Source organism: Beta vulgaris, chromosome 1 (genome assembly GCF_026745355.1).
Source record: "Beta vulgaris subsp. vulgaris cultivar EL10 chromosome 1, EL10.2, whole genome shotgun sequence".
NCBI classification, from domain to species: Eukaryota; Viridiplantae; Streptophyta; class Magnoliopsida; order Caryophyllales; family Amaranthaceae; genus Beta; species Beta vulgaris.
This window is the reverse complement of record NC_079202.1, coordinates 35,654,999-35,680,803: the sequence shown is the minus strand read 5'-3', so window position 1 is coordinate 35,680,803 and position 25,805 is coordinate 35,654,999. Positions and strand designations below refer to the sequence as shown.

The 25,805-nt window shown below is 37.7% G+C and overlaps 1 protein-coding gene across 1 annotated transcript; it reads left to right on the top strand.

Moving 5' to 3' along the window:
* Window positions 1–211: 211 nt before the first annotated feature.
* On the top strand, window positions 212–12,797 carry LOC104896085 (soluble inorganic pyrophosphatase 6, chloroplastic). The gene is made up of 6 exons (XM_010682788.4): window positions 212–605; window positions 1,941–2,101; window positions 4,051–4,151; window positions 4,252–4,433; window positions 10,789–10,887; window positions 12,486–12,797. Exons 1-6 carry the CDS (start codon window positions 342–344, stop codon window positions 12,576–12,578), a joined length of 900 nt encoding a protein of 299 aa, XP_010681090.1. The 5' UTR covers window positions 212–341; the 3' UTR covers window positions 12,579–12,797.
* The last annotated feature ends 13,008 nt before the right edge of the window (window positions 12,798–25,805 follow it).

The window sequence follows — 25,805 nt, the reverse complement described above, 5'->3', positions numbered from 1 at the left end:
TTGGTTTGGTTTGATTTTCGGTTTTTAACCAAATAACTTACACCTCTATCCTTAGTGGTCCTATTGTAAAAATAAAAGCAAAAGAAAGAAATAAATAAAGTAATAAGGGACAATGAGGAATATGGGTAAACGGATAAAGACAAAAGGTAGTATTAACGATGGTGATACCAAATGTTGCAAACATCGGGTACGATCATTGACCCGATAAGACCCTTCCGTCATTCCACCAAATTGACACTTCCCACTTCAGTCTCCAAACTCACAGCTCTTCTCTGCATTTTGTGGCTGAAACTGTGACCAGGTGCAGAAAGAGAGAGAGAGAAAGAGAGTGAGCAACAACAATGGCGACTACAAGAGTAATAACAGCAGCAGCAAGCAATACTACCTCTTCCTTAATCTTCAAACGCCCTCCTTCTTCTTCTTCATTTCATATTCTAAAGAGATCCTCTAATTCTCTTTCTCTCTCCTTCAAAAAACCAACTCTCTCTAAACGCCTCTTCACTTGCCGCGCTATTTATAGACCTCAAGATGTTCTCTCTAAAGAACAAGGTCAGCCTGAAACCCTCGATTATCGCGTCTTCTTCGTTGATACTTCCGGCAAGAAGGTCTTTTTTTTCTCTCTCTCCCTCCTAATTATCCTAATTATGCAATGCAATGCAATTACCTGCTCAATTCTAGATGTTTAGGGCTTGTTTGTTATTCCATTTTTTTGTCATTTAGATTTAAGTATGAACAATTTTATGTTTATTATAGTGTTATATCATATACATTCAAAGAACCAAAAGCTGGAAATTGATAGTGATGCCCAATGAGGCCTTAAAGATTCTTGTTTTAGTTCTTTATATTTAATGATTCTCATGTTTGCATTTGCAGATTTTCAGGTTGTTTGTCAAATTTTGATTTTTGTTTTTTTGTTGATTTGGGGTTTTCTGATTGATTGTTTTGTGGAGGTTAATTAAAGTCAACGCATTTGATTGGATTGTTTAGTGAATAAAGAGATATGGTGTTGCTGCATTTGAATAAGACCTGGTTATTGTGCGGGTCGGTGCGGGTTGAGTCATGAAAGAGAGAGATAATGGTTGCTTCGAAAATAAAAAAGAGAGGAGAGAATGAACAAGACAACCAAGGTTTGGATTTGGTCATTGAGGCTCCACATTTGAAGCCTCCAGTCAAATTTGACCACCAACATCTAGCTCCGACTTGGCCGTATACTTTGCCAAGCTGGTGGACGGGATAATTGAAGGCGGTGATGTTGGTGGCGGCGCCACTGTTGGTGGTGACGCCATTGTTGGTGAATGGTGTTGAGGTTCATTTAGTTTGGGATTGGGAGGTTGGAGAGGGTGAGGAGAGAGATATGGGGGAAACTTAAAGGGAGTAGATTATAGGTGATATAATGATTAAATTATTTAGTTAACTAAGGGTAAATGTGGTATTTTGTTATTGAAACTTACAACTCTAAGCTTAGTTGCAAGTACTATGACATTTCCTTAAAAGGAATATGTTGCAAAGTAAAAAAAATGGAGGAAGTATGTGTTAAAGTCACTCCTGAATACTTGTGGAAAGTCAAAGAAGCCAGTCATTATGGGGGCGAATGGAGTCTTTGTTTTCCTTTTGTTGTCTGTGTTCGGCTGTTCCTGGAGAAATACTTGTATCAGTCCTTTTCATTCAATATGATAGAGAAAATATACCTGTATCAGTCCTTTTCATTCAATATGCTAGAGAAAATATTGCTAGCTGCGTGAACTAACTTGTTCTCAACCCATAATTGTGTATACTTTGTAGCTTGTAAGAATGAAAAAGAAACTCTATTGATAATTTTATGCCTTTCACCTCTATAGTTTGTTATGATAAACCAATTATTACTTTCTTTGTGAAAATTGATATTTGTGTGTATCATGACACATTTCTTCCTTGATTTGCATATTTTCTCTTTTAAATAGGTTTCCCCTTGGCATGATATCCCATTGCAACTGGGAGATGGTATTTTTAATTTTGTTGTTGAAATACCAAAAGAATCAAGTGCTAAGATGGAGGTTGCGACCGACGAGCTTTACACTCCCATAAAGCAGGATACCAAGAAGGGAAAACTTCGATATTACCCGTAAGATTTGCCTTAGCTGTTGATTGTGGATCCTTTGGAGCTGCATTGACTAATACAATACTTAGTGGAGCTGGTTTCATATTTCTCTCTCGCCTACTGATAGGTCTTGAATGATTACACCTGTTGCGTTTGTCTGTCAACTTGAAGGGTTTTTTAATTGTTTAATTTGACTTTAAGAAATGGAAGGTTAGCATAGGTGCAAACAGGCAAAGCAAAATTTGGTTACGGTTTTTTTTGTCTAGATTCCGTATGCTTGTCTTTTTCTGTGAAGAATCTATGCCGGAAACCTCATCTAACATTAATACTATACATCTGCATAGTTGTATGCAAAACAATTTGGTACCCCAAAACTGGAAAATTTGATCTGATTATCTGCATATACTAACTAAAATCAGTTCCCAGAGAAGTGCCCTATCTGAAATTTTGGGGCTCAGGTTTCAGTATAGTTGTATGGATACCAATTTTGGGAAGTTTGGGGTACATAAATTGATGCAAAAATCAAAATATATGATAATAAACGTGTCCTGTATATGTCAATATAAAACATTGGTACGTCGCTTATGTTTGTACATCTTTAGTATCTGGTACCTGGGAACCAGTGGTAGCATTGTTTTTATGCTACTTCCTCCGTTTCATAATACTTGCTACACTTTCCATTGTGGGAAGTTTCACATTACTTGCTACACTTTCCATTGTGGGAAGTTTTACATTACTTGCTACACTTCCTTTTTGGGCAATAAACTCTCTCTATCTCTCTCCTCTCACATGAGCCCCCCTTTTTTTTAACTCTCTACCTCTTTCTTCTCCAAACATTGCCTAGGAGTCTGTGAATTGAGAAGTGTTGTGTGTAATATGAAACGGAGGAAGTATTTGCTTTCCACCCTTTTTGTTTATTTGTTTTAAGATTTCTGGTTTGACGCCCCTTGCAGAATAAAAAGGTAATGGCTCAGAAAACTAAAACTCAGTTCACTTTAGCTGTCATAAGTACATGACCTCTCTCTGAACCTCCATTTGGCTTTGTATATTGTGCTCTTGCTGCAAAAGGCGCACACTGACTCTTCTTGCTCTCTCAATCTCTCGACTCTATGATATTGGAGTTAGAGGTTTGAAAAGCAAGCAAACCAAATATGCCAATGGAATAAAGCCATTTCAAATTCTCTCTTTCTAATTGTATCACTCTCAGTCCTCTCAATTGCAAGACTTGCTGCAATGCAACTCCTGCAATGTCATGGTGGTAACACTCTGCATACCGACCTCAAGGTCCGTGGGTGACTGCTGTCTTTGCAGTTGACCCAATCTCTCTTTGACTCTCACTGCAAACGCCATTGACATGTTGTCCATAGGAAGTTGAAAATTGAATCTACCGTCTCAACTCTTCCTCAAATCTCTATGTGCTTTTCTTTTGCTATTGCCATTAGGAAAACTATGTCTGTAATTTGTGTCTTAGTGGCTTTGCTGTTAGCTAACCCCTAGAGAAAGCATTCTAAATTTTACTTCAAAGATTAGATTTGCTATTGGAGAGGTGGGTTATGAACGGGGGATAGGCCTAACAAAGAGCAACAACAAAACTTTGCTTCTATCAACCAATAAAAAAAAGGACTTTGGTTGGAGTGGGTACTTAATTAGCAAGTATTAGAACTTTAAGACATCAAAAGTTGGGTATCTGAATCATTCTGAGATGTTACAGATGCCATTTTTTCTGGATTCCCCAGTATCTTAAATAATTAAATTTCAGACGGGGCAACCCACCAGTGCACAAACCTCTATGCAGTCAATTTTGGTGGAGAGGCTGTCTGTTCATCCCTGTCTTTTATAACCAATCTTGGCACTTCATCTGTGAAGTTGCAATGTCAATGTAAAACTTGTTTGCTTTTTTAATATATGAAGTATTATGAACTGCTTCAGTTCAAAGTTCTCCATAGCTTACTAAATTTGGCCTTACCTCCCAGGTACAATATAAATTGGAATTATGGCCTATTACCACAAACATGGGAAGACCCATCACTAGCCAACTCTGAAGTGGAAGGTGCATTCGGAGACAATGATCCCGGTAAGTCACTATGAATAATCAGCCTAAGCTCTTGAATCTGGCTTAGTAACTTCATGTTTTACACTGATTGTTCCAATTTCATTTCTCTTTGGATTTCCAGTCGATGTTGTTGAAATAGGTGAAAAGCAGCGGAAGGTTGGAGAGATTTTGAAAATCAAACCTTTAGCTGCTTTGGCTATGATTGATGAGGGTGAACTTGACTGGAAAATAATCGCTATTTCATTGGATGATCCCAAAGCTTCTCTTGTGAATGATGTTGAGGACGTGGAGAAGCATTTCCCTGTATGTAATATCTTCTGAATTTCTTGGTCTGTCCTCGTGAAAGTGCTGTATTAGTCATCCTGTTTCCTATTTTCTTTGTCTTCTTGAAAAAACACTTGTTTCAAACATGTTTGATATATTGCCAATTGATCTGAAATTTATTCTGAAGTGGAATAAGTATCTTGAATTTTTTTCTCTAACGTAAATTGAATTGGATGTTTCTATCCTCTGATTGATGTCAGTGTCTACTATTTTCCAATAGATTTAAGGATACTTTAGGCTGGAGGAATTCATGCATGTGATACCAATTGAACATTCCCTAGGAAGTAGATAAAGTGGGTGTGATGAACTGATAATTTGAGCAGAATTATTAAGGAAGAAGATGATGATCTTTGATTGATAACAATGGAAAATAACAGTAGATAAAGATAGTTTATCAAATTTTCGAGTGACTTGACACACTCCCAAAGCTAACAACTAAAATGAACTCTCCAATATTTTCTTGATGATCTTTTTCCTCCCTCATCTCTCCTATTTATAACCTACTTGCCTTATTTCCCAAGCTAACATATTAACTAGAGTATATTACTAAAATACCCTACTCCCCCTAAGCTAGTCTATTACAATACCGGCCGCCCAAACTTCCACCTTGTCCTCAAGGTGGATAGAAATCATGATCATCTTTGTCACCATTGTAAAGAAACAAGACTGTCAATTCTTGCTGTTTGAAGCAGTCAAATATGAGCCTAGTAGTACCCCTTTTGAAGCAGAGTAGGTGGAGCTCCTTGGACACCAGTTGCAGTTGAATAAAGGTGTTGGATGAATTGGACTCACTGAGTGGTAAAAGAAATAGTGTGAAGAGGTGGGCTGTATTGTGCAGATTGAATGGGTAAAGTTGGGTGGTTTTAAAGAAAATTGGGTTAAACTGAAATGGAAATAAAGATGATACGGGTGAGTGCTGGAACTTTTTTAATTTGAAAATAGGTGGGTCCATGAATGGAAGGGTTGACCACTTAGGTTTAAAAACATGGGTGGAGTCGGTGGGTCTTCTTTTTCTATTTTCAGTCAGAGGCCTTTGCTTGATCAAATGGAAGTTGAGCTCAAAATGAGCAGGCCCAATTTCATGAGTCAACTCCCCAACATTTGGGCCAGCCCACATCATTTTACCTTTAATTGCATTTATTAGGCTGAAAATATATGTCCCCACTTGCCTTTACTGCTGATGTCATTAGTTTGGCCCCTTTTACACTTTACCTTAAGAGTCTTTAGAACTTCTCATTCTTTCATCCAGGCCACATGGCCTCCTCCACCAGTCCTTATGTGCTGACTCATCACTATCTGCAAATACATAATTACCCCCAAATAAAGTTGCCTTCCTCCTCAAGCCAACTAAGAATTCTTCGAAGCTTTTTTCACAAGCTGTGACTGTAAATGGTTGAAGAACACCCTAAGCGCCACCCTACTTCATCCTTACCGGCAAGAAAGCTTAACCCACTGCCGGTATTCCTACTAGAACGATATCCGGGTCCCCCGCCTGAACCACTTGCTCCAGCAGCACCTTGCATAAAAATTTCTCCTCTTTTCAGGCCACCACGAGTGGCGGTTCCAACAACCACCTTAAAATTTTCGACCCAAAAACCCGGACCACCGCCAGATCCACTTTCGGCAGCACCGCCACGCTCGAATTTTCCTCCATGTGATTCAATTCCAACCCACTCAGATTCACCATTTTTCCTGACAAGTCTCCAGGTCCACCGCACTCTTTGGACCCTCTTCTATACTCCACCATTCTGGAGTACTCAGCAGCAAGCAATCTCGTGTGCTCCACCATCTTCCACTACCCGATTACCGCCGGCGAAGCTATTTTACCATAAAATATCCAGGTCCACCACCTGACCCACTAGCTGCCGAACCACCTTTCACGAATCCTCCCCTGTGTTCATGCTGCCATTAATGGTGATTCCTTCAACAAAACCGACTCGACCACCGGTGATAAAACCTCCAGAACAGTCACCTTGTCTTTTACCCACCTCCGGCGGTAATGAGTTGCTTCCACCCTTAGACCCGTCCCCGTTGCAACAACCTGGAACCAAGCGGGAACCCCCACTAAGTCCACCACCAAAACTAGCAAAACCTCCAGTCCCTTCACCGGTTCGTCCATCTCCCATGCCGCTGCACCCGAGTACTTCACCAACGAACCAGCCTGGCCCACCACCGGAACCGCTGCCCACCATCTGCACCACCTGCCTTCTTTTCTTCGATTGGTGTTGAAGGAGTATCCCTTGTTTGCTGAGCCCTTCACCATCTAGATGGCCATGAGCTTCACCACCAAATCCACCTCCACTGGTGTATACTCCAGCAAACCCATCAAAATTTTCGCCGGTCAAGTCTGGTGACTTTTGGCCGGTGTGATCATCTCCAAAATCATTTACACAAGCACTATTCTTCAGATTTGACTCTTCCGCTTCAACCATAGGTGGGTTATCTTCCTCTTCAAGTTTCTCTTGAGAGTTAATGGTGATGGTTTGAGTTTCTTGGGAAAAAACCACCGAGGGTTTTATAATTTCTACCACCTCTTTCGAAGGTGGTTGTACAACCTGCGCTTGCAGCGAACACGCCGGTGCAGAAGGAAAACACCGCACCACCAGTTGTTTCAACTCATCCCAATGTCGGAGGGGCCGTCGTTGTTGCTCCCAGCAAAACCATTGTAAAGCTTTACCTTCGCATCCAACAATGGCAGCCTTCAACTTCTCTGCTTCACTAAACCTTAAAAGTTGGAAGTACTCTTCCATCTCCCAAATCCATTCATCTGGATTTTTTCCATTAAATAGAGGAAGTTGAAGCTCGTATTGGATTGTTTGCAGCTTCCTTACATTTAGAAACCAGGGATTCAAGTTCTGTGTGATTTCTTAAAATCCCTCGCTGATCAGATCTCTTATCTGTTGCATCCTTCTTCAATTTTTTTTTTTTTTTTTTGTGCCAAATCGAAAATCAATGTAATCTCCCAGAAAAGTACTGCTCTGATACCAAGTGTGATGAACTGATAATTTGAGCAGAATTATAAAGGAAGAAGATGATGATCTTTGATTGATAACAATGGAAAATAACAGTAGATAAAGATAGTTTATCAAGTTTTCGAGTGACTTGACACACTCCCAAAGCTAAACAACTAAAATGAAACTCTTCCAATATTTTTTCTTGATGATCTTTTTCTCCCTCATCTCTCCTATTTATAACCTACTTGCCTTATTTCCCAAGCTAACATATTAACTAGAGTATATTACTAAAATACCCTACTCCCCCTAAGCTAGTCTATTACAGTGGGACAAGATTTTCATCATTTTATTGGGAAAGTTGATTTGGTAGAAGATGATGGGTTTTCATGTCATGGGTAAATTATGTATGGGTTCTTAATTTGGGGGTGGGTGGGTGAGGGAATTATATTATTAATCTTTCATCCCTCTCAATAAAGGTGTGAGATATAGTTGTACTGCTGTAGAGTTAGAAATGATAAAATAATAGTGGGCCCAGTGCCTATAATTGAAGTGCTGCAATTAATATGGGACTGATGGATATGAAAAGTGTTTGCAATTTATATGCAAAGAAGTATCATTATTATAATTGTTCAACTAAAATTAGAACTGCAAACTCAAATTTCTGACTTCTGAATAAGCCTTATGGTTTTGACTAGTTGTGAATGTTGGATTGCTGAGTGATAGTTATAACTTGTACATAATACTGAACAATTTGGCATCAGCAATCTCTTATTTTTTCTTTGAGTTTGACACGTATAACCAATTAACCATGTACAACACTATGCCAGGCCGGCTGGAATCATGCATAGGACACATAGCTAGGCATTAGGAATGTCTCTGGCTTAGTACTACCCGTGTTGGTTGTGGGCTAGTTTTATTGGATGGACAGCACGGTACAATAGAAGCCCCAGTTTTGGTATAAAAGCATGGAATTGACCCTATGCCTCGTGGTAAGGCACAACCCATCATTATTCGCGTCATGCCTCACCAGTCACCAACTAGGCAATATAAATGCACGACATGATGTCTCGTCCCATTTTCATGTCTATGTATTACGCAAACATTATCAGAAATGTAATTGTTTGCATGTTTATTGAAGCATGTAAATGTTTGATATGGGCAGTTTCAAGGAGGTCTTCCTTTTGATTTGATTTTGGTAATTGAAGTTTTTGGTCTAAGAAAGTGGAGTTAAACAACTGTCGTGTTGTATCATAGTGTCCAGACCATATATTAGGCTCACTTAATTCTCCTCTACCCCCAGTGTATCATGTATTTACTTTCCTCTACCCCCAGTGTATCATGTATTCACTTTGCACGGCTGAGCAGCACTTTCTTTCATCATAAGCCTAGACATTGCTGATCAGAAGAAAAACCACCCTGCAGCTATTTAGCCCCATTACACTCATTTGAATTGTGAAGCGATTGATGGTTACAAGTCAAGGTTTAGACCAGAATTTTCTATATCTGCCATTTGAAGAATCAATTGGAGAAAAGGAATAGGATGGGTTCAATTAAGATGTATGTCCTCCTTGCCTTCCCCTCTCTCCCAAAGTAGTTGTTTGCACACAACCTACATGTTTATTGACCTCTGCCAATTAAAATTAGTACTTTATTATAAAATAAACATTTGATGTACTGAATTACTACATCGAAGAAACCGTACGAGTCATATGTAATACTTCATTGAGCTCAATTTCCCACGAGGTATAACTTACATCTATGATCTGAATGTACAGTGATGCACCGATGCTAACCATGCTAAACAAGTACTTTTCTGTACTTCAGACTGTGGGCTGAATTAGAGTAGATGTTAGTAAATACAGTCCTAAGTTCTTAGCATGGTTAAGTGATGATTGTAGGATCTAATTTCTGTTCGAATGATATAAATGAGTACATGTTAGGATATGTATTGTGGTGCTTAACCATTTTATTCCTCGATGACCAAATCCCACCCTAGATTTTTCTAGGTATCGCCCTAAATACAATACGGACATACCCCAATGTATACCCAGTTCCCCTTCCATTCTCTCTATCTCCTTCGCACTCTTTCTTTCCTCCCTTTCCTCCATACTCCCCTCCCCTTTCCCTCTTGCATTGATAGTGTTAGTATTTCTTTCTTTCCTCCCAAACCCTCTCATCTTCGCATGACATTCTCATCTAGCCACCATCAAAATAACATCAAGCCCCTGATTTCAACTCCCACCTGCCGTAATCACGACGTCTCTTGCTGGGGAAGTAAGGTTTCAGACTATAATTCGTCAACAATTAGGAATCAAATTCGCGTGAACTGATGGTGGGGTTTGTCGTAGACGTTTTACCATAGGCCATGGACGCCTGGACCGATGGCAGGAAATCTTTGGTAGGCGCATGACTTGTGGTTCAACCGGAAAAATCAGACGCCTGAGTTGTATTACTATTCTGGCAATTATAGTCGGCTTCCTTGACTAGGATAGATCCTTTTAATTTATTTTGATGAATGAAGTGAAATGGTTTTGTCACTTTTGTGTTATATTGTGCTGGGTTACTTTTAACTCGTTAGATTATGTTTTTTTTTTTGGTTCGCTAAGTTGAAATCTAGTAGTACTTTGATATCTCAGAAATATGTGATATAAGTGGATCAATCAATGGTTGTAGGTTTACATAGGTTGGTTGTATGTTTAGCGGAATTGGTGTCACAATGAACTTAATGGATGAGTTACTTGTAGTAGTGTTTTAGTTTGCTTTGGTGGTTTGGAGGATGCAAGTGAGGGTGAGTGTGTGGGTGAGGTGGAGAGGAATAAGATAAGGAAAGGGATAGAAGTAAAAGGGGAAAAGGAGGGGGGGGGGGGGATTGGGGCGGGAGGATAAGGGTATGGGAGGGGGTAGGACCTAGGTGTATTTTAAGGTGATAGTAAGAGTTTTTAAGGCGTAATGTGTCTGTGTAGCAACTGGGGAGCCTTATTAGCTCACTTATTTTCTAGTCATCCATGTTTATCAAGTATCTTGCTTTGGTGGTCTGGATAGTTGTAATTTCCTCTTTCTATTTTGTTTTTACTTAGATTCAAACCTGTGGCTTATGATACTTCCTCCGTTATTCTTTTACTTGCGAAACATGGCACAATAATTTAGGAGAGGAGAGAGGTAGAGAGAAATAATAAGAGACCCCATGTGCTAGGAGAGAGAAAGAGAGAATATATTACCAAAATTGTCAATGTTGCAAGTAATATAGGACTTCCTAAAATGGGAAACATTGCAATTAAAAAAAATGAAGTACTTTGTTAAGCTGTTGTTATTTCTCATCTGCTCAGTATTACTGTTATTAACTAGATTAAATTTAATGTTAACCCAAAAATTTTCACCAGGGAACTTTAACAGCAATCAGGGACTGGTTTAGAGATTACAAAATCCCAGATGGAAAACCAGCTAACAAGTTCGGTCTTGGCAACAAGGCAGCAAGCAAGGTACTTTTCTGTTTCCGTTTGTCTATGTAGACATATTGATGTCCAGCAATTGTTCACGAATATATATTCATATGTTAATGAATGTAAATAGTCTCATTTGTGAACACAGCTAAACAAGCATTAACATAAATCAAGCAGCATTTTAAATTTGCTCATAATTGGTCCATTTATTGAATACTATAGTGAGCCTTAGCCGAGCTTGAGCTAGAGTTGGGCATGGGGTGGAACACGAGCCTGCTACTAGCCTAGCTCCGCATGTGAGGCGCGGTAGTGGGTTGGGTGTGCATGGACAACTTTTTCAAAATTCAGCACGAGGTTTGCTCATCTTCAATCAAATATGAAAAAATGTAAAATTATCAAGGGATTCTGGGGGATTCATCTAGCCAGTGCTTGGGCCCTGGTTTTGGAAAATTGTCACGATCCCGGCCTGGCTTGATTATGCTTGGCCCAATCCAGGCCCAGCTGGATATGGCACAAGGACCGCTGGAGCACCACGGCCCATGCAACTTTAGCTTGATCCCATGAGGTCTTCACTACATCTCTGACAAATGCTAAGAAGCATGTCACTTCATGGCGTTTTTCATTCTCTCTCTCCACCCCTCCCCCCCCCCCCCCCCCCCCCCACCCCAAAGCTTACTTGGTGATTGCTTCTTATTGAATAATCTAGGACTCCGTTTATCTTTTAATTTAATTGAACAAATGTAGCCTGCAGCAGCATCAATGGAATTAATATTGGTGGTTCTAGGAAAAGATGCAAAGATTTATTGCTTTAGAAAATCCATGTTTGAGCAGTTATTGTGATTATCATCTGTATTATTATTTAAAAAGATCTCGTCAATTAGTGAGCTTCATGCATTACAGATTTTTGCTTCTCTTGGTAATTGAGTTTGTCCAATTTAATAGGGGTGAAGAAGAAATCTAGGTCATTTATTTCAGGAGGAACTTGGGTGGTTTTACAATTGAATTTATTTACATTTTGGGCACTTATGATTGCTATCTTCAATTTGATGCAAGGTTCACAAGACACCGAAGGAGAAGAGATCTTCCCCCATCTTAGATCTCAGGGGTTTTTCTTTTTAAAACACACTCCTATTTTAGTCTGAAATTCCAAAAACACCCGTCTATTCCCAAATTATCTATAAGTGCCCCTAAGATTGGGAAAACTTTGCCCAACTCTAAAATAGGTGTATCACTCCTCAACAAGGAAGTGCTTCAGGCTAGGTTGTCATTCACACAACATATCCCAGTTGGTGGCACAAACTAATATATTAGCTTTGGCCTAGCATATTATACAAAATCTCATATAAGACCATATAGTACTTTATGGTGAGATGAGGGTATCTTTTTATCCTAAAGGGATCACTTCTATAAAAGTACGACCCCTTGACCCATTTAACCTAAAAAGTGACCCTTCTAAGGCAAAATTGAGGTGGTCTTAGAATAATTTTAATTGTAAGGCAGTTTTACACAAGTCTTACTAAGCATATTATGTGACACTGACATAAAGGATGTTCAAGCAAACACTAGTTTATTCCATGGAAACTTGATATCAGTTTCTTTACCAACCATCAGATTTTCACGTTTTGCTTGATATGCAGGATTATGCTCTCAAGGTCATCACCGAGACTAATGAATCTTGGGCTAAACTCGTGAAGCGTAATATTGCTGCTGGGGAACTCTCCCTAGTGTGAGACGATGCTCCCCTCGTGAAGATGCCACATTTTTTGCTTGTACTCTAAGAGTAGTCTTCTCTGCTGAGTTCTTGCTGGTATTAACTTAAAACATTCTTGACATTGTTACAGATTCAGAATTTCCTTGTACTTTTATCTTGCTGTGTTGAAATTTTGTTTATGTATACTATCTTGAATAATTATGCACTTGTATAAAAAGGTTCTGTCAATTAATATCAATATCTCTGAAGAATGTATGTGAATCAATATCGTGCTTTATGGCACTCCCTTCTCAGAACTCTTGGTCCATTCTAAGTTTTAACCGTCAAATGTCCTCTCACTATTTTTTTTGCAAAGGTACATGAACAACTAAATCTTCTCTGCTTTCAAGACAAAATCATAGTAATTCGTCTAAAGTAAAGAACAATATGAGGGATTTCCCCTCGCTTTCACCCCAAAAAAAAAAAATATATGGACAATAATATCAACCAAATTATAGAGTCTTGGGTAAATATTAACTGGGAATTGGGATTTTATGCTCTTAGCAGTGTGGCCATGATTCGTGCTCTAGAAGTTAAGTTGACACGAAAATAAAGTCAAGTTGGTAGACTCAAATTGGTACCAACTATCAAGTTAGAATTTGATACCAAGTTTACTTTTGGTACCAAATTGGCTTTTATTTTAGTGTTGAATTATTAATTTGGTATCAACTTAGCTCTAATTTGATACCAATTGGACTCTAATTCGATATTAATTTACTTTTTCAGCTCGTAAAACTACCAAATTACTCTTGTTGGATTCTTTCAAAAGACTCCAATATATTGTTACAAGTAATAACACTTTCTCCAATGTATACCTATTACAAATTGAAATTGAAGGTGTTCAATGTTTTTAATACAACTTATCTCCTTTTTTTTTTCTACATTCTCCCTCACTTTATAAATTACCTCTGAAGAAGCCAATATTCCTTTTTTTTATACATAGAAATTCTACATGATGACTTTTTGTTTTGGCAAATTCAATTCTTTGGTTGATATTATTGTCCTTATAGATTTTATTTGGGAAATTCTATATGGTGACCCTCAACTTTTTTAAATTCTATTTGGTAGACAATTTTTATCTTTCCTCTCTTTGGTAACCCTCTATTTTATTTTTTGTATTTTCTTTGACCTTTTTTAAATAAAAATTAATTTTTTAATTACAAAAAACTAATTTTAAAATAAAAAAAAACTCAAACCCTCCCCCCCATCATAACCACCCATCCTACCACCCCCTTTCCTCCCCTAGCCAGCATCACCCACTTCCTCCTTCACTGCCAACCACATCGGAAACCACCAACCAGAAACCACCCACCAGCCCACCGACACCACCCACCCACCCAGCCTACCAAAACCACCCCCACCCGTAGCACCCACCAGCCTACCGAAACCACCCCTACCCGTATCACCTAACCCAACCACCTCTGTACCCAATTCGAACCTCCCACTCAATCGAACCCTCTTGCTGCCCCAAATCGAACCACCCCCACACCAATTCGAACCACCTAGATCACAATCGAACCACCCCTACCCAGCCGAACCCTCTTGCCGCCCCAAATCGAACCACCCCCGCACAATTCGAACCACCCCCATCCAGATTTCGAACTCAACTTCAACCACCACGGCACACCACCCTTGCCCACCCAGCCGAACCCTCTTGCCGCCCCAAATCGAACCACCCCCACACCAATTCGAACCACCCCCACCCCAGATTTCGAACTCAACTTCAACCACCACGACACACCACCCTTGCCCCCCAAATCGTGATTGATGAAGGCATTGATGATGATGAAGGTGTTGAAGGTATGATTGATGATGAAGGTTTTGATGATAATGAGTGATTTGTAGATGGTGATTGATGAAGGTGTGATGATGGGGTCGTCGGGGTTCGAAGGGTTGGGGGGTTTCGGTGGTGGCTTTGGGGTCGGAGATGGGGTGGTCGGTGGGGGGGGGGTTCGGGGATGGGGTTTCAGGGTGGGTGGTTAGGTGGGGGGGACAGGGGTGGATGGGTTTTTTTAAAAAAATTTCAAAATCAGTTTTTTGTATTTGTAAAATCAAATTTTTAATTAAAAAATAATTTTAAAATGCAGTAAGGTCAAAGAAAATAAAAAAAATAGAATAGAGGGTTACCAAATAGAGAAAAGATAAAAATTGTCTACCAAATAGAATTTAAAAAAGTTGAGGGTCACCATATAGAATTGTTCTTTACTTCTTTTAAACAAATTACTATTATTTTGTCTTGAGAGAAGAAAAGATTTAGTTGTTCCCGTATCTTTGCAAAAAAAAAAAAGAGAGGAAATTTGACTGTTAGAACTTAAAATGGACCAAGAATTATGAGAAGGGAGTGCTATAAAGCACGATATCAATTTGCATATATTCTTCAGAGATGTTGATATTGATTGACATAAATTTTTCCCCGCAAAAAATGATGGTAGTTACAAGTGGACATAACCTTTACAGCTTTAACACCCTTGATGAGGTCTTTTCGAAGGAAGCGAGAAGGAGGGAGCAACGGCTCGTCGGCAACCTGGGGTAGGGAAAGCCTTGCCTAGTTCACCGGCGAGCAAGGATTTGTTTTTATTCTTGAGCAGGATAGAGAAGAGAGGAAGACTAGGAAAGTCTTACCTAAAAAAAGGTCTTTATGTCAAAATAGGAGTCACTATGCATTCTGCGTACAATTTTTGGCATGTGTGATCCTTATATCCACAATAAATTTAGTGTACACCAGGCTCACGCAAGACTTTAACATTTTTATTCCACTCACTTTTTACTTTTCTTACAAAATTATGGCCAAACTTATTCCAGTAATTTTTGATCGGACTAAATACTATTTATTTCTTTTCGTTGGTTATGAGTAGACCTGGGCATGGGTCGGACCGGACCTGTTCACGGGCTCGGTCCGCGGGCTTGGGGAAATGGCGGGCCGGGCCGAGCCGAGCCCGAGCCCGTGAGTGGCGGACCGTGCCGGGCCGGGCCGGGCTTGAAATTTCCAGATTTTGTCCAGGACCCGCCCCAGGCCCACAGGCCGAGCTCGTGCCTCCTGCGGGCCTGCCCCTGTTTTATGTTGTTTTTTTGTATTTTTGGCAGTTATAGGCTAAAAAACAAAGGAAAGAAGCGTTCGGCCCGCGGGCCGGCCCACGCGGGCTCGTGCCGGTGCGGTCCTGAAATAAAATTTCTTGTCTGTGACAGGCCCGCGGCCTACGTAGCGGACAATAGGCCGGGCCGGCTCGTGCCACACCGGCCCCCGTGCAGGCCTGGGCCATGCCCACCTCTAGTTGTGAGTTAGATTTGCAATATACTACATGATATTCCGTCACGTTTGGTAGGGCAACACCTGCATACATTTCTACCAAGCAAGGCTTTGGCCTAGTGGTTAAGGTTTGACCTCTGACTTCCAAGTCATGGGATCAAATCCCCACTAGGGGCTCTTTGGGGGTAAGGTTTCCCTTACCATTCTCCATCCTCCCAAGGAGTCTGGCCAGCAAACCTAGTTGGTTATAACTGCGAGAGATGCCAATTTAATGGGCTCATTCATCTTACCTACCTAAAATAAAAACGACATTCACTTCTAGTCGATATAGAAAGAAATTAAAGTAAAATAAGACAAATGAAAAATTAAATATGCATTGTTTCACATCTTTGTTATGATGCATTTCAGTATTGCCATAAAACTTTAAGTCTAAAATGCATCATAAGGCAAAAAAATTGCCATGTTCCCACACTCTTCCCAAGCAAATGACACAAGTTAAACAATAAAAATGTGTGTGTAGTCGTGTTTTTATTGCCTACGTAAGATGAACACGTATTTGACTACCTCATTGAAGGGTTTTGTTGAAAAAAGTTTTCGAAGTATCCAACAAGTATTTAAAGGAAGACTCATAAACCTAATTGGATATTAAAAAATCGTATGGACAACTTAGAGACTTATCAAGTGTAGATTTCCCATCATGACTCTATGAATGGTCAATGAACCATAGATTGAGTTTGGAGGTGAGGGAACGAATAAGATAAGGAATCAAATTCTCCCATTGATGAACTCTACTTAATATCGATTCATGTCATATTTTATGCAATTATATAACCAAACAATATGGTAAAGCATTGTAATAATTAGTCTATGTTGGTTCATTAAACACATAAAAGACTAATTTGTGGATGACATATTATTATGCAATCAAATTACTGGGATCCTAATCAGATTGTCCAATTATCTTATTAGGCGTTATAACAATTCTTTAGGTCTTTGATTAAAAACAATAAGCATGTGAGGTGATGAAAATATTAAATCATACATCATGCATATCAATATAATAATCAATATAGAAAATAAACACAAATAGAAGAGATTAGAGAAGAATGTACAGAATAATGTTAAATTCCTTTAAGATCTAATTCATGAAAATTAGATTGTTAGAAAAACAAGAATTAAATTGGAATTGATCCTCAAAAATTATACCTTTGTCGCCTAGATCTTATGAAATAATCTTAAGGTTAATGATGAATGTGTTTGATTAAGTATAGAGAGTGGTTATGTAGTGTTGTAAGGTATGAAATATATTGAGAACCTATGAAAGCATTTAAAGATGTCAAGGTTATTTATAGGGAAATTAAAGGAAACCGAAAACGATGTGGGTAGGATTCGAAAGAACTGTGCGCTAGGCGCACAACCATGCTCTTGGCGCACAGGCTGTGTGCGCCGCGCATGGCTTGTGCGTCGAGCACACTAACTTTGCATATTTGAAACTAGAATTTTTTGAATTTTTTTTTGAAACAGAAACTCGATTTTTTTCGGAGTAAGAGTCAAAATTTGAACATTAAACATACGAAGTATAACTGTTTTTAGTTGCAAAATTTGATTGATTTAGTTTCTGTCACTTAAGCCTCTCACCATTCTTTTGTTTTTTTTACTTTTCAAAGTTAAATTCTATGAACAAAATAGAAATTTTATTGATTTTATTTACGATTTCTAATATTATAATTTTTGTTGATTTTTGAATTAAGTACACTACTTCATAAATTGTAAAGAAAGTGGACACTTTGATTTCAAGTCAATTTTTTCATAGGTTGTAGTTTGTAAGTGAATTTTTAAGTTTTGTAAAGTTTCCTCATTTTTGTGATTTTTCAAAGTAAATTATGCAATTTTATGATTTTAGTTGACTTGTGAGTGATTGTTATAATTATATTTTTGGCATTTTTGTTTGAAACACCTTTGATTTGTAAGTGAATTTGTAATTGAATGGGAAGGGGGTAACATAGTCTCTTCATTCGGGGACACCATAGCTCCCCTTCCCTTATATAATAGAGATATGTTGTACTTGTTGAGAAACAGTGGATTGGAAACTTTCACTGTTTCAAGAATAGTGAATGTCCTGACATGCAGTTAATGCATGTTAGGAAAGTTTTTCTCCGCGCAGAAATTGTTGAAAATGTAATGTTAAAACAGTATACTTTTGCCTATAAATACCGTGTAAGAAATCAGTTCTTACATCAATGCAATACAATACTCTCTGATATATTTGCATAACTTCTCTCTCTATTTCTCACAACACGTTATCAGCACGAGTGTTCTACCGGAAATTTTTTTAAGGTATCTTTAAAATTTTTACATCCATTTTGTTTTTAAGTTTAAATTTTTCTCCAAGCCCAACCCTTTTACTACCGAACATGGACCAACAAAGTAACGGGATTAACATTGTTTTACACAATGTCTCTGTCTCGGGTATTTATTTTTGGATAGAGCGAAACAATGTGCCATTCACTACCAACCCAGCAGGGGAACTGTAATACAGCCCCGACCCAGTAACCGTAACAACGGTACAAATACTCATACCAGAGAAAACCCACAAACCCCTGTTCCCAACACCAATAATAACCCTCCTATACAACCAGCTGAAAATCAACCTCCGCCAGTAATAAAAGAGATAGAGATGAACAGGAAGAAACTAGTAGTAAACGTCACCATACTACTAACGCAGAAAACAAATAATTTTAACGCCACCTTCATGGAGGGCAAGGACATTTTATTTACGTTATTTTATCTGCTCTTAAACCGCCTATATGGACAGGTTAATTTTTTTTATTGCCACCTATATGGACGGCCTAGTGAAGTGATAGCATTATTATGTCTTATATGTGCAATAATGTCGTATGTATGCAGGGAACAAGCATTCAGAACATTATTATATATTATTGTCTCTAATCTTCTACTTTTTTTGCATTTATAGTTACATATATTATATTACCAATTTACTAGCATGCTCTAATATATATTTGTCAATATTAGAATTTTATTGCGTTGTATATTTTTTAACTGTATATGAACTGCACAGTTAGGGATAACCCTCTATAAAAGCGGATTACCATCCCCATTTTCACCACATATCCCTTATCTTCTTCCGATTTTTTTTCTCTAAACCCACAAATTTTTTTCCTTCTTCCTCAACCTTCCGGCCACCATGTTTAACGCCGACGACAACCGTCCTCCACCCTCATCTTCCTCTTTTGAAGAGGATTTTAGGAAAATAAAACTCTACTTATTTCTTATAGCCGGTTTCTTTTTCCTCCTCATGGCATTAATGATATATCTCCTAATACATAAATAGGAGACAAAAAAAAACCCCCGGAAGAATGACGAAAAATGCACATGAATATCAATTTTTTTTTGTCTTTAAGTGCATTTTAGGAAGTTTTTTTTTGTTTATTCACTTGTTGTATTTTGTTTCTATTTTTGGTATTTTTTTTGCTTCATTATTGTTGTACGCTATTTTTAGTTTTTTTTGTTTGTATTATTTATCTATAATAATAATGATATAAATCAGGGGGAGATAATATATATATGTGATTTATCATCATTACTAATTTCAAATATTTACCTATTTGTAGTCAAAAGAATGGGAGATCTAGTGAAAAGACAATTTAACATACTAGATCTATCTGGGCAAAAGTTTTTAGAATGGACGGTGGACGCCCAAATGAATTTAAAGGCCCAAGGACTGGAACATACAATTAAAGATGTGACAACCCAACAAGGGGATGCAACTACAACAGCCGATCAGTTAAAATTGCGACTGTACAAGAAAAGGCAAAAGCCTTAGTCCTCCTAAGACATCATTTACATGAAAGTTTAAAAAGTGAATATCTACTTGTGGATGATCCAAAAGAACTATGGGATAGCCTAAATGAAAGATATGGGCATCACAAAAATGTGCTTCTCCCAAAGGCACATTATGACTGGACCAATCTGAGGTTCCAGGATTTTAAAACGGTCAGTGATTACAATTCAACATTGTTTAGAATTGTATCATTGTTAAGATATTGTGATCATCCCATCACAGAAGAGCAAATGATAAACAAAACGCTCTCCACTTTCCACGCCTCTAATATCATATTGGCAGAACAATACAGGTTCAGAGCTTTCAAAAAGTACTCTGAGCTAATCTCAGTACTACTTGTGGCTGAACAAAATAATGATCTTTTGCTGAAAAATCATAATCTTAGACCTACGGGGTCTTCAGCCACTCATGAGATAAATGCAATAGAAAGCTCTAATCCACCAGAAGCAAATGCTATACATAGTGGTGGACGCGGTAATTACAACGGTCGTGGGAGAGGACGTGGTAATTACCGTGGCCGAGGGCGTGGACGTGGAAGAGGCCATTTTCCCCAAGAAATAATAATTTTAAACATTCTGATAAAAATTGGGGACAATCATCTGGAAATCAGAGGCAGACGTCCTATAAAGGAAATGATACTTGCCATAGATGTGGCATGACTGGGCACTGGGGGCACATGTCGTACTGCCAAACATTTGGTAGATCTATATCAAGCTTCAATAAAAAACAAAGGAAAAAATGCTGAAGCAAACTTTGTTAATGAAGCCACTACATCCATGCCCAGCCTTGATGTTTCAGATTTTTTTATGGATGATGCTGAAGTTGAAAATAAGTTTGTTTAGATCACAATCGATTAATGTGCTTAGTTTATTTCAACTGCTTCAATATCCACTTTCATGTATTTGTTCCTTTATTATTAATAAAAATACGTATTTTTCTTATACTAATCATCGTATTTATTATTTATGAAGATATGAATTCATCAGAAGTTGGAACTAAAGAACAATGTCTCCGGACAGTGGGCAACACACACCATATTGAAAAATAAAGAGTATTTTTCAAAACTTACAATATTCCAAGCAAATGTTAGTACAATTTCTGGGACAGCCAAGCTAATTGAAGGCTCTGGAAAAGCTTGCATTATATTTCCAAATGGGACAAAATTGATAATTAATGACGCATTATATTCGAGTAAATCTCGAAGGAACCTCATAAGTTTCAAAGATGTACGTCAGAATGGTTACCATTTGGAAACAATGACGGTGAACAAAGAGGAATTCATATGCCTAACGGCAGAGAAAAACGGCAAGAAATACATCTATGAAAAATTGCCAGCAATTTCCTCGGGACTATATCGCATAGATATACGTCCGATTGAAATTAATATGATATCTAACCAGAAGTTAGATAATAGAAAATCATTTACTCTATGGCATGACCGATTAGGCCATCCTGGCACAGGAATGATGCATAGAATCATTGAAAACTCAAATGGACACTCTATAAAGAATGTCAAAATTCCTCGGTCAAATGAATTAACATGCTCTGCATGCTCACTTGGCAAATTGATAATCAGACCATCTATAAATAAGATTGCCACTGAATCTCCAATGTTTTTAGAAAGAATTCAAGGAGATATTTGTGGGCCTATTCATCCTGCATGTGGACCATTTCGTTATTTCATGGTATTAATTGATGCCTCTACTCGATGGTCACATGTGAGCCTTCTGTCAAGCAGAAATGTTGCATTTGCAAAACTTTTGGCTCAAATAATTCGATTAAGAACTCAATTCCCAGATCATCAATAAAGAAAATAAGATTAGACAATGCTGGGGAATTTACATCCCAAACATTTAATGACTATTGCATGTCTATTGGGATTATTGTTGAGCACCCTGTACCTATGTACATACACAAAATGGTCTTGCTGAATCATTAATCAAAAGACTACAATTAATTGCAAGACCATTAATAATGAGGTCAATATATCCTACTACTTGGGGTCATGCTATATTACATGCGGCAACATTGATAAGATTAAGGCCGACAGCCTATCACAAATTCTCACCATTACAATTAGTATCTGGTCGAGAACCGAATATCTCACATTTGAGAATTTTTGGGTGCGCTGTACATGTACCTATTGCTCCTGCCCCAACGTACTAAAATGGGTCCACAAAGAAGGATGGGAATATATGTTGGATTTGAATCTCCATCAATTATCAAATATTTAGAGCCAACAACTGGTGATCTATTTACGGCTCGATTCTGTCATTTTAATGAGTCGGTATTCCCATCCTTAGGGGAGAGAAAGTGGACCCACAAAATATAAAATCGGAAATTACATGGAACGCATCGCAAATGTCGTTTCTGGACCCGAGAACAAATTCATGTGAACAAGAAGTCAAGAAAATTGTTCATCTGCAAAGTATTGCAAACAATTGCCAGATGCATTCACAGATTCTAAGAAAGTGACAAAGTCACATGTACCTGCTGCGAATGCTCCGGAACGGATTGAAATTCCTAATGACAATAAGGCAATTGAAAATGAGTCAATAGCACGTCGAAAACGTGGCAGACCACCCGGTTCTAAAGATTTAAAACCGAGAAAAATGAAAAGGCAAGGGAGACAACGAACGAAATTAATATAAATCTCCCAACAGAGCATGATGAAACAAAGAACAAAAATGAGGAAACGTGTTCCAGAAGAAAAGGAACATGAAAGCTAGACAACAATGAAACTTCAATTAATTATGTTTCTACAAAGAGACAATGGAATCGAAAAGATGTTGTCTTGAATGAAATTTTTGCTTACTCGATAGCGGTTGAAATGACATACGATGAAAATGATGTAGAGCCAAATACAGTTGATGAATGTCGCCGTAGAAAAGATTGGCCAAAATGGAAAGAGGCAATTCAAGCAGAATTGAGATCACTTGAAAAACGTGAAGTATTCGGTCAAATAACCCAAATACCAAAAGGTGTAAAACCAGTTGGGTACAAATGGGTATTCGTGAGAAAACGAAATGAGAAAAATGAGGTTACTAGATATAAGGCAAGATTAGTAGCCCAAGGCTTTCCGCAAATGCCAGGGATTGATTATGATGAGACATATTCTCCAGTAGTCGATGCAACTACACTAAGATTTCTAGTAAGAAAGGATTGCAAATGAGATTAATGGATGTAGTGACAGCGTATTTGTATGGCTCACTTGACACAGATATTTATATGAAAGTTCTGAAGGACTAAAACTACCAGAAAATTGCATGCCCAAAGAGATGTTCTCAATAAAATTGAGAAAATCACTCTATGGGTTAAAACAATCTGGAAGAATGTGGTATAATCGTCTTAGTGAATACCTATTGAAAGAAGGATTCAAAAATAATCAAATCAGTCCCTGTGTTTTCATTAAGCGATCTAAATCAGGATTCGCGATCATTGCTGTATATGTCGATGATTTGAACATTATCGGAACTCCTAGAGAACTTGAAGCGACTGCAAAATACTTGATGAAAGAATTTGAGATGAAAGATCTCGGGAGACAAAATTTTGCCTTGGCCTGCAAATGGAACATCTAAGAAATGGGATTTTTGTCCATCAATCAAACTATACAGAAAAAATCCTGAAACGTTTTTTCATGGACAAAGCCCACCCAATAAGTTCTCCAATGGTAGTGCGTTCCCTGAATGAGAAAGATGATCCATTCAGACCACGAGAAGAAATTCTTGGTCTTGAAGTACCATATTTAAGTGCAATTGGTGCTTTAATGTACTTGGCTAACAATACTCGACCTGACATAGCTTTTTCAGTAAACTTGTTAGCTAGATACAGCAATGCACCAACAAGAGACATTGGAATGGAGTCAGACACTTATTACGTTATCTTCGAGGAACACAAGATCTCGGATTATTCTATCAGTCAAGACCCAATGCGTCACTCATTGGATATGCAGATGCTGGCTACCTCTCAGACCCACAAAAGGCTAAGTCTCAATCCGGATATGTATTCACTTATGGAGGTACTGCAATATCTTGGAAATCTACAAAGCAGACTTTGACGGCCACATCATCAAATCATGCAAATTAATTGCTCTTTATGAAGCTGGAAGGGAATGTGTATGGCTAAGGTCAATGATCAAGAATATCCAAGAAGAATGCGGGATGGAAACAATAACAACAAATCCAACTATCATCTACGAAGACAATACTGCATGCATCACCCAAGTAAGCGAAGGGTACATCAAAGGAGACATGATTAAACATTTATCACCAAAGCTCTTCTTCACTCATGACCTCCAAAAGGAAGGGACGATCAACATTCGACAAATCCAATCATGTGAGAATCTTGCAGATTTATTCACCAAATCCCTTCCGGCGAAGAAATTTGAAGAATTAGTCCGAAAAATTGGAATGCGTCATCTTCGATGTATGCTAATTCAGGGGAGTATTATATGGCTGCACTCTTTTTCCTTCGATCAGGTTTTTATCCCACGGTTTTTCCTGACAAGGTTTTTAATGAGGCAGTTGATTTTAAGCATATAAGATACATAATAGTTATACTCTTTCCCTAGTTACGGATTATTCCCACAGGTTTTTCCTAACAAAGATTCTTAATGAGACAAGTCTATTATAATTATAAGTGGACATTCAAGGGGGAGTGTTGAGAAACAGTGGATTGGAAATTTCACTGTTCAAGATAGTGAATGTCTGACATGCATTTATGCATGTTAGGAAAGTTTTTCCTCCGCACAGAAATTGTTGAAAGTGTCATGTTAAAACAGTATAATTTTTGCCTATAAATACCGGTGTAAGAAATCAGTTCTACACATCAATACAAATACAATACTTTCTGATATATTTACATAACTTCTCTCTCTCCATATTTCTCACAACAGTACTTTAATTCTTGAATGATATTTTACATAAACCTTTTTACCTTGATAATTAATCGTTAAAGAAAAAAATAGGTCCAAATATATGTAAAAGTTTAATTTTATATATATATATATATTATATATTATATAATATATATATTATTATATATATATAATATAATATATATATATATATTAGAAAACTATAAAAAAGTAAATAATTTTTTTCCTTGTGTAACTTCTAAATTCTGATTTCACTACAAATACACCTCTATTTTTTTATCATGACCCACCATTAATTGTGAATGATTCTTGAGAATAGTGATTTATAAGTAAATTTTTGTAAATGTTTTTGTATGTATTGACGTTCTAAGTTATTAGTTTTAGTTTGTATGTTAATTTTAATATTTAATAAAGTTTTCTGATTATTTGAGTGATTTGCGTGATTTTATAACGTGATTTTCTCTATTGTATGAGTGATTTGTAAAGTTTCTTCTTTTAAGTGATTTGTGAGTGAGTGTTGTAAATTAATTTTCGGTAGTTTTCTTTGAGTGTCAATTTTGACATTCCTTTTGTAATTTAGAAAGGGAAGGGGGGCAAAATAGGCATTTTAAAAGAGGACACCATTGCTCCCCCTTCCCTTATATAATAGAGATTCGTATACGCCATATATGCTGCACCTATGCAATATAGTGCGTTAGAAGCAACTTAGATTTGGCCAATTTCTTGCTCGTTTAAAGATTCTTTTTGATTCTTGATGAAATATATTCTTTGAAATCTAAAATCAGCTATCTTTAGCAATACAAATCTGATTTTTGAAATATCCTTTCAAAACTAATTATCGAGATTAATTAATATTAAAAATACAATTGATTATTAGGAATAATATTAATTGTGCCTTAAGAAAATTGGGCTTGGATTTGATAAATGTATTTTATATTTCCGAAAGCTTTTGGGTATAGCTCGTTCAATTGCTCTTCCTTTGGATCAGACCAATTAGGATGAAGGTATGTTTCATCATTATATTGGGTACTAAATGAGGAGACACAATTTTGTGTTTGCAAAACCCCCAACTGAGGTTTAGGAAGCCGCAAGTTAAAGTAACCTGTGTCGGGACGAATAACAATTCTAAACGCTTTGCACTTTGAAACTGGTTTATATATCGACCGTTTTTGCAAAACAAAGTTAGTCTCCAAGACGATAAATACAAGCAATCTGATTACCT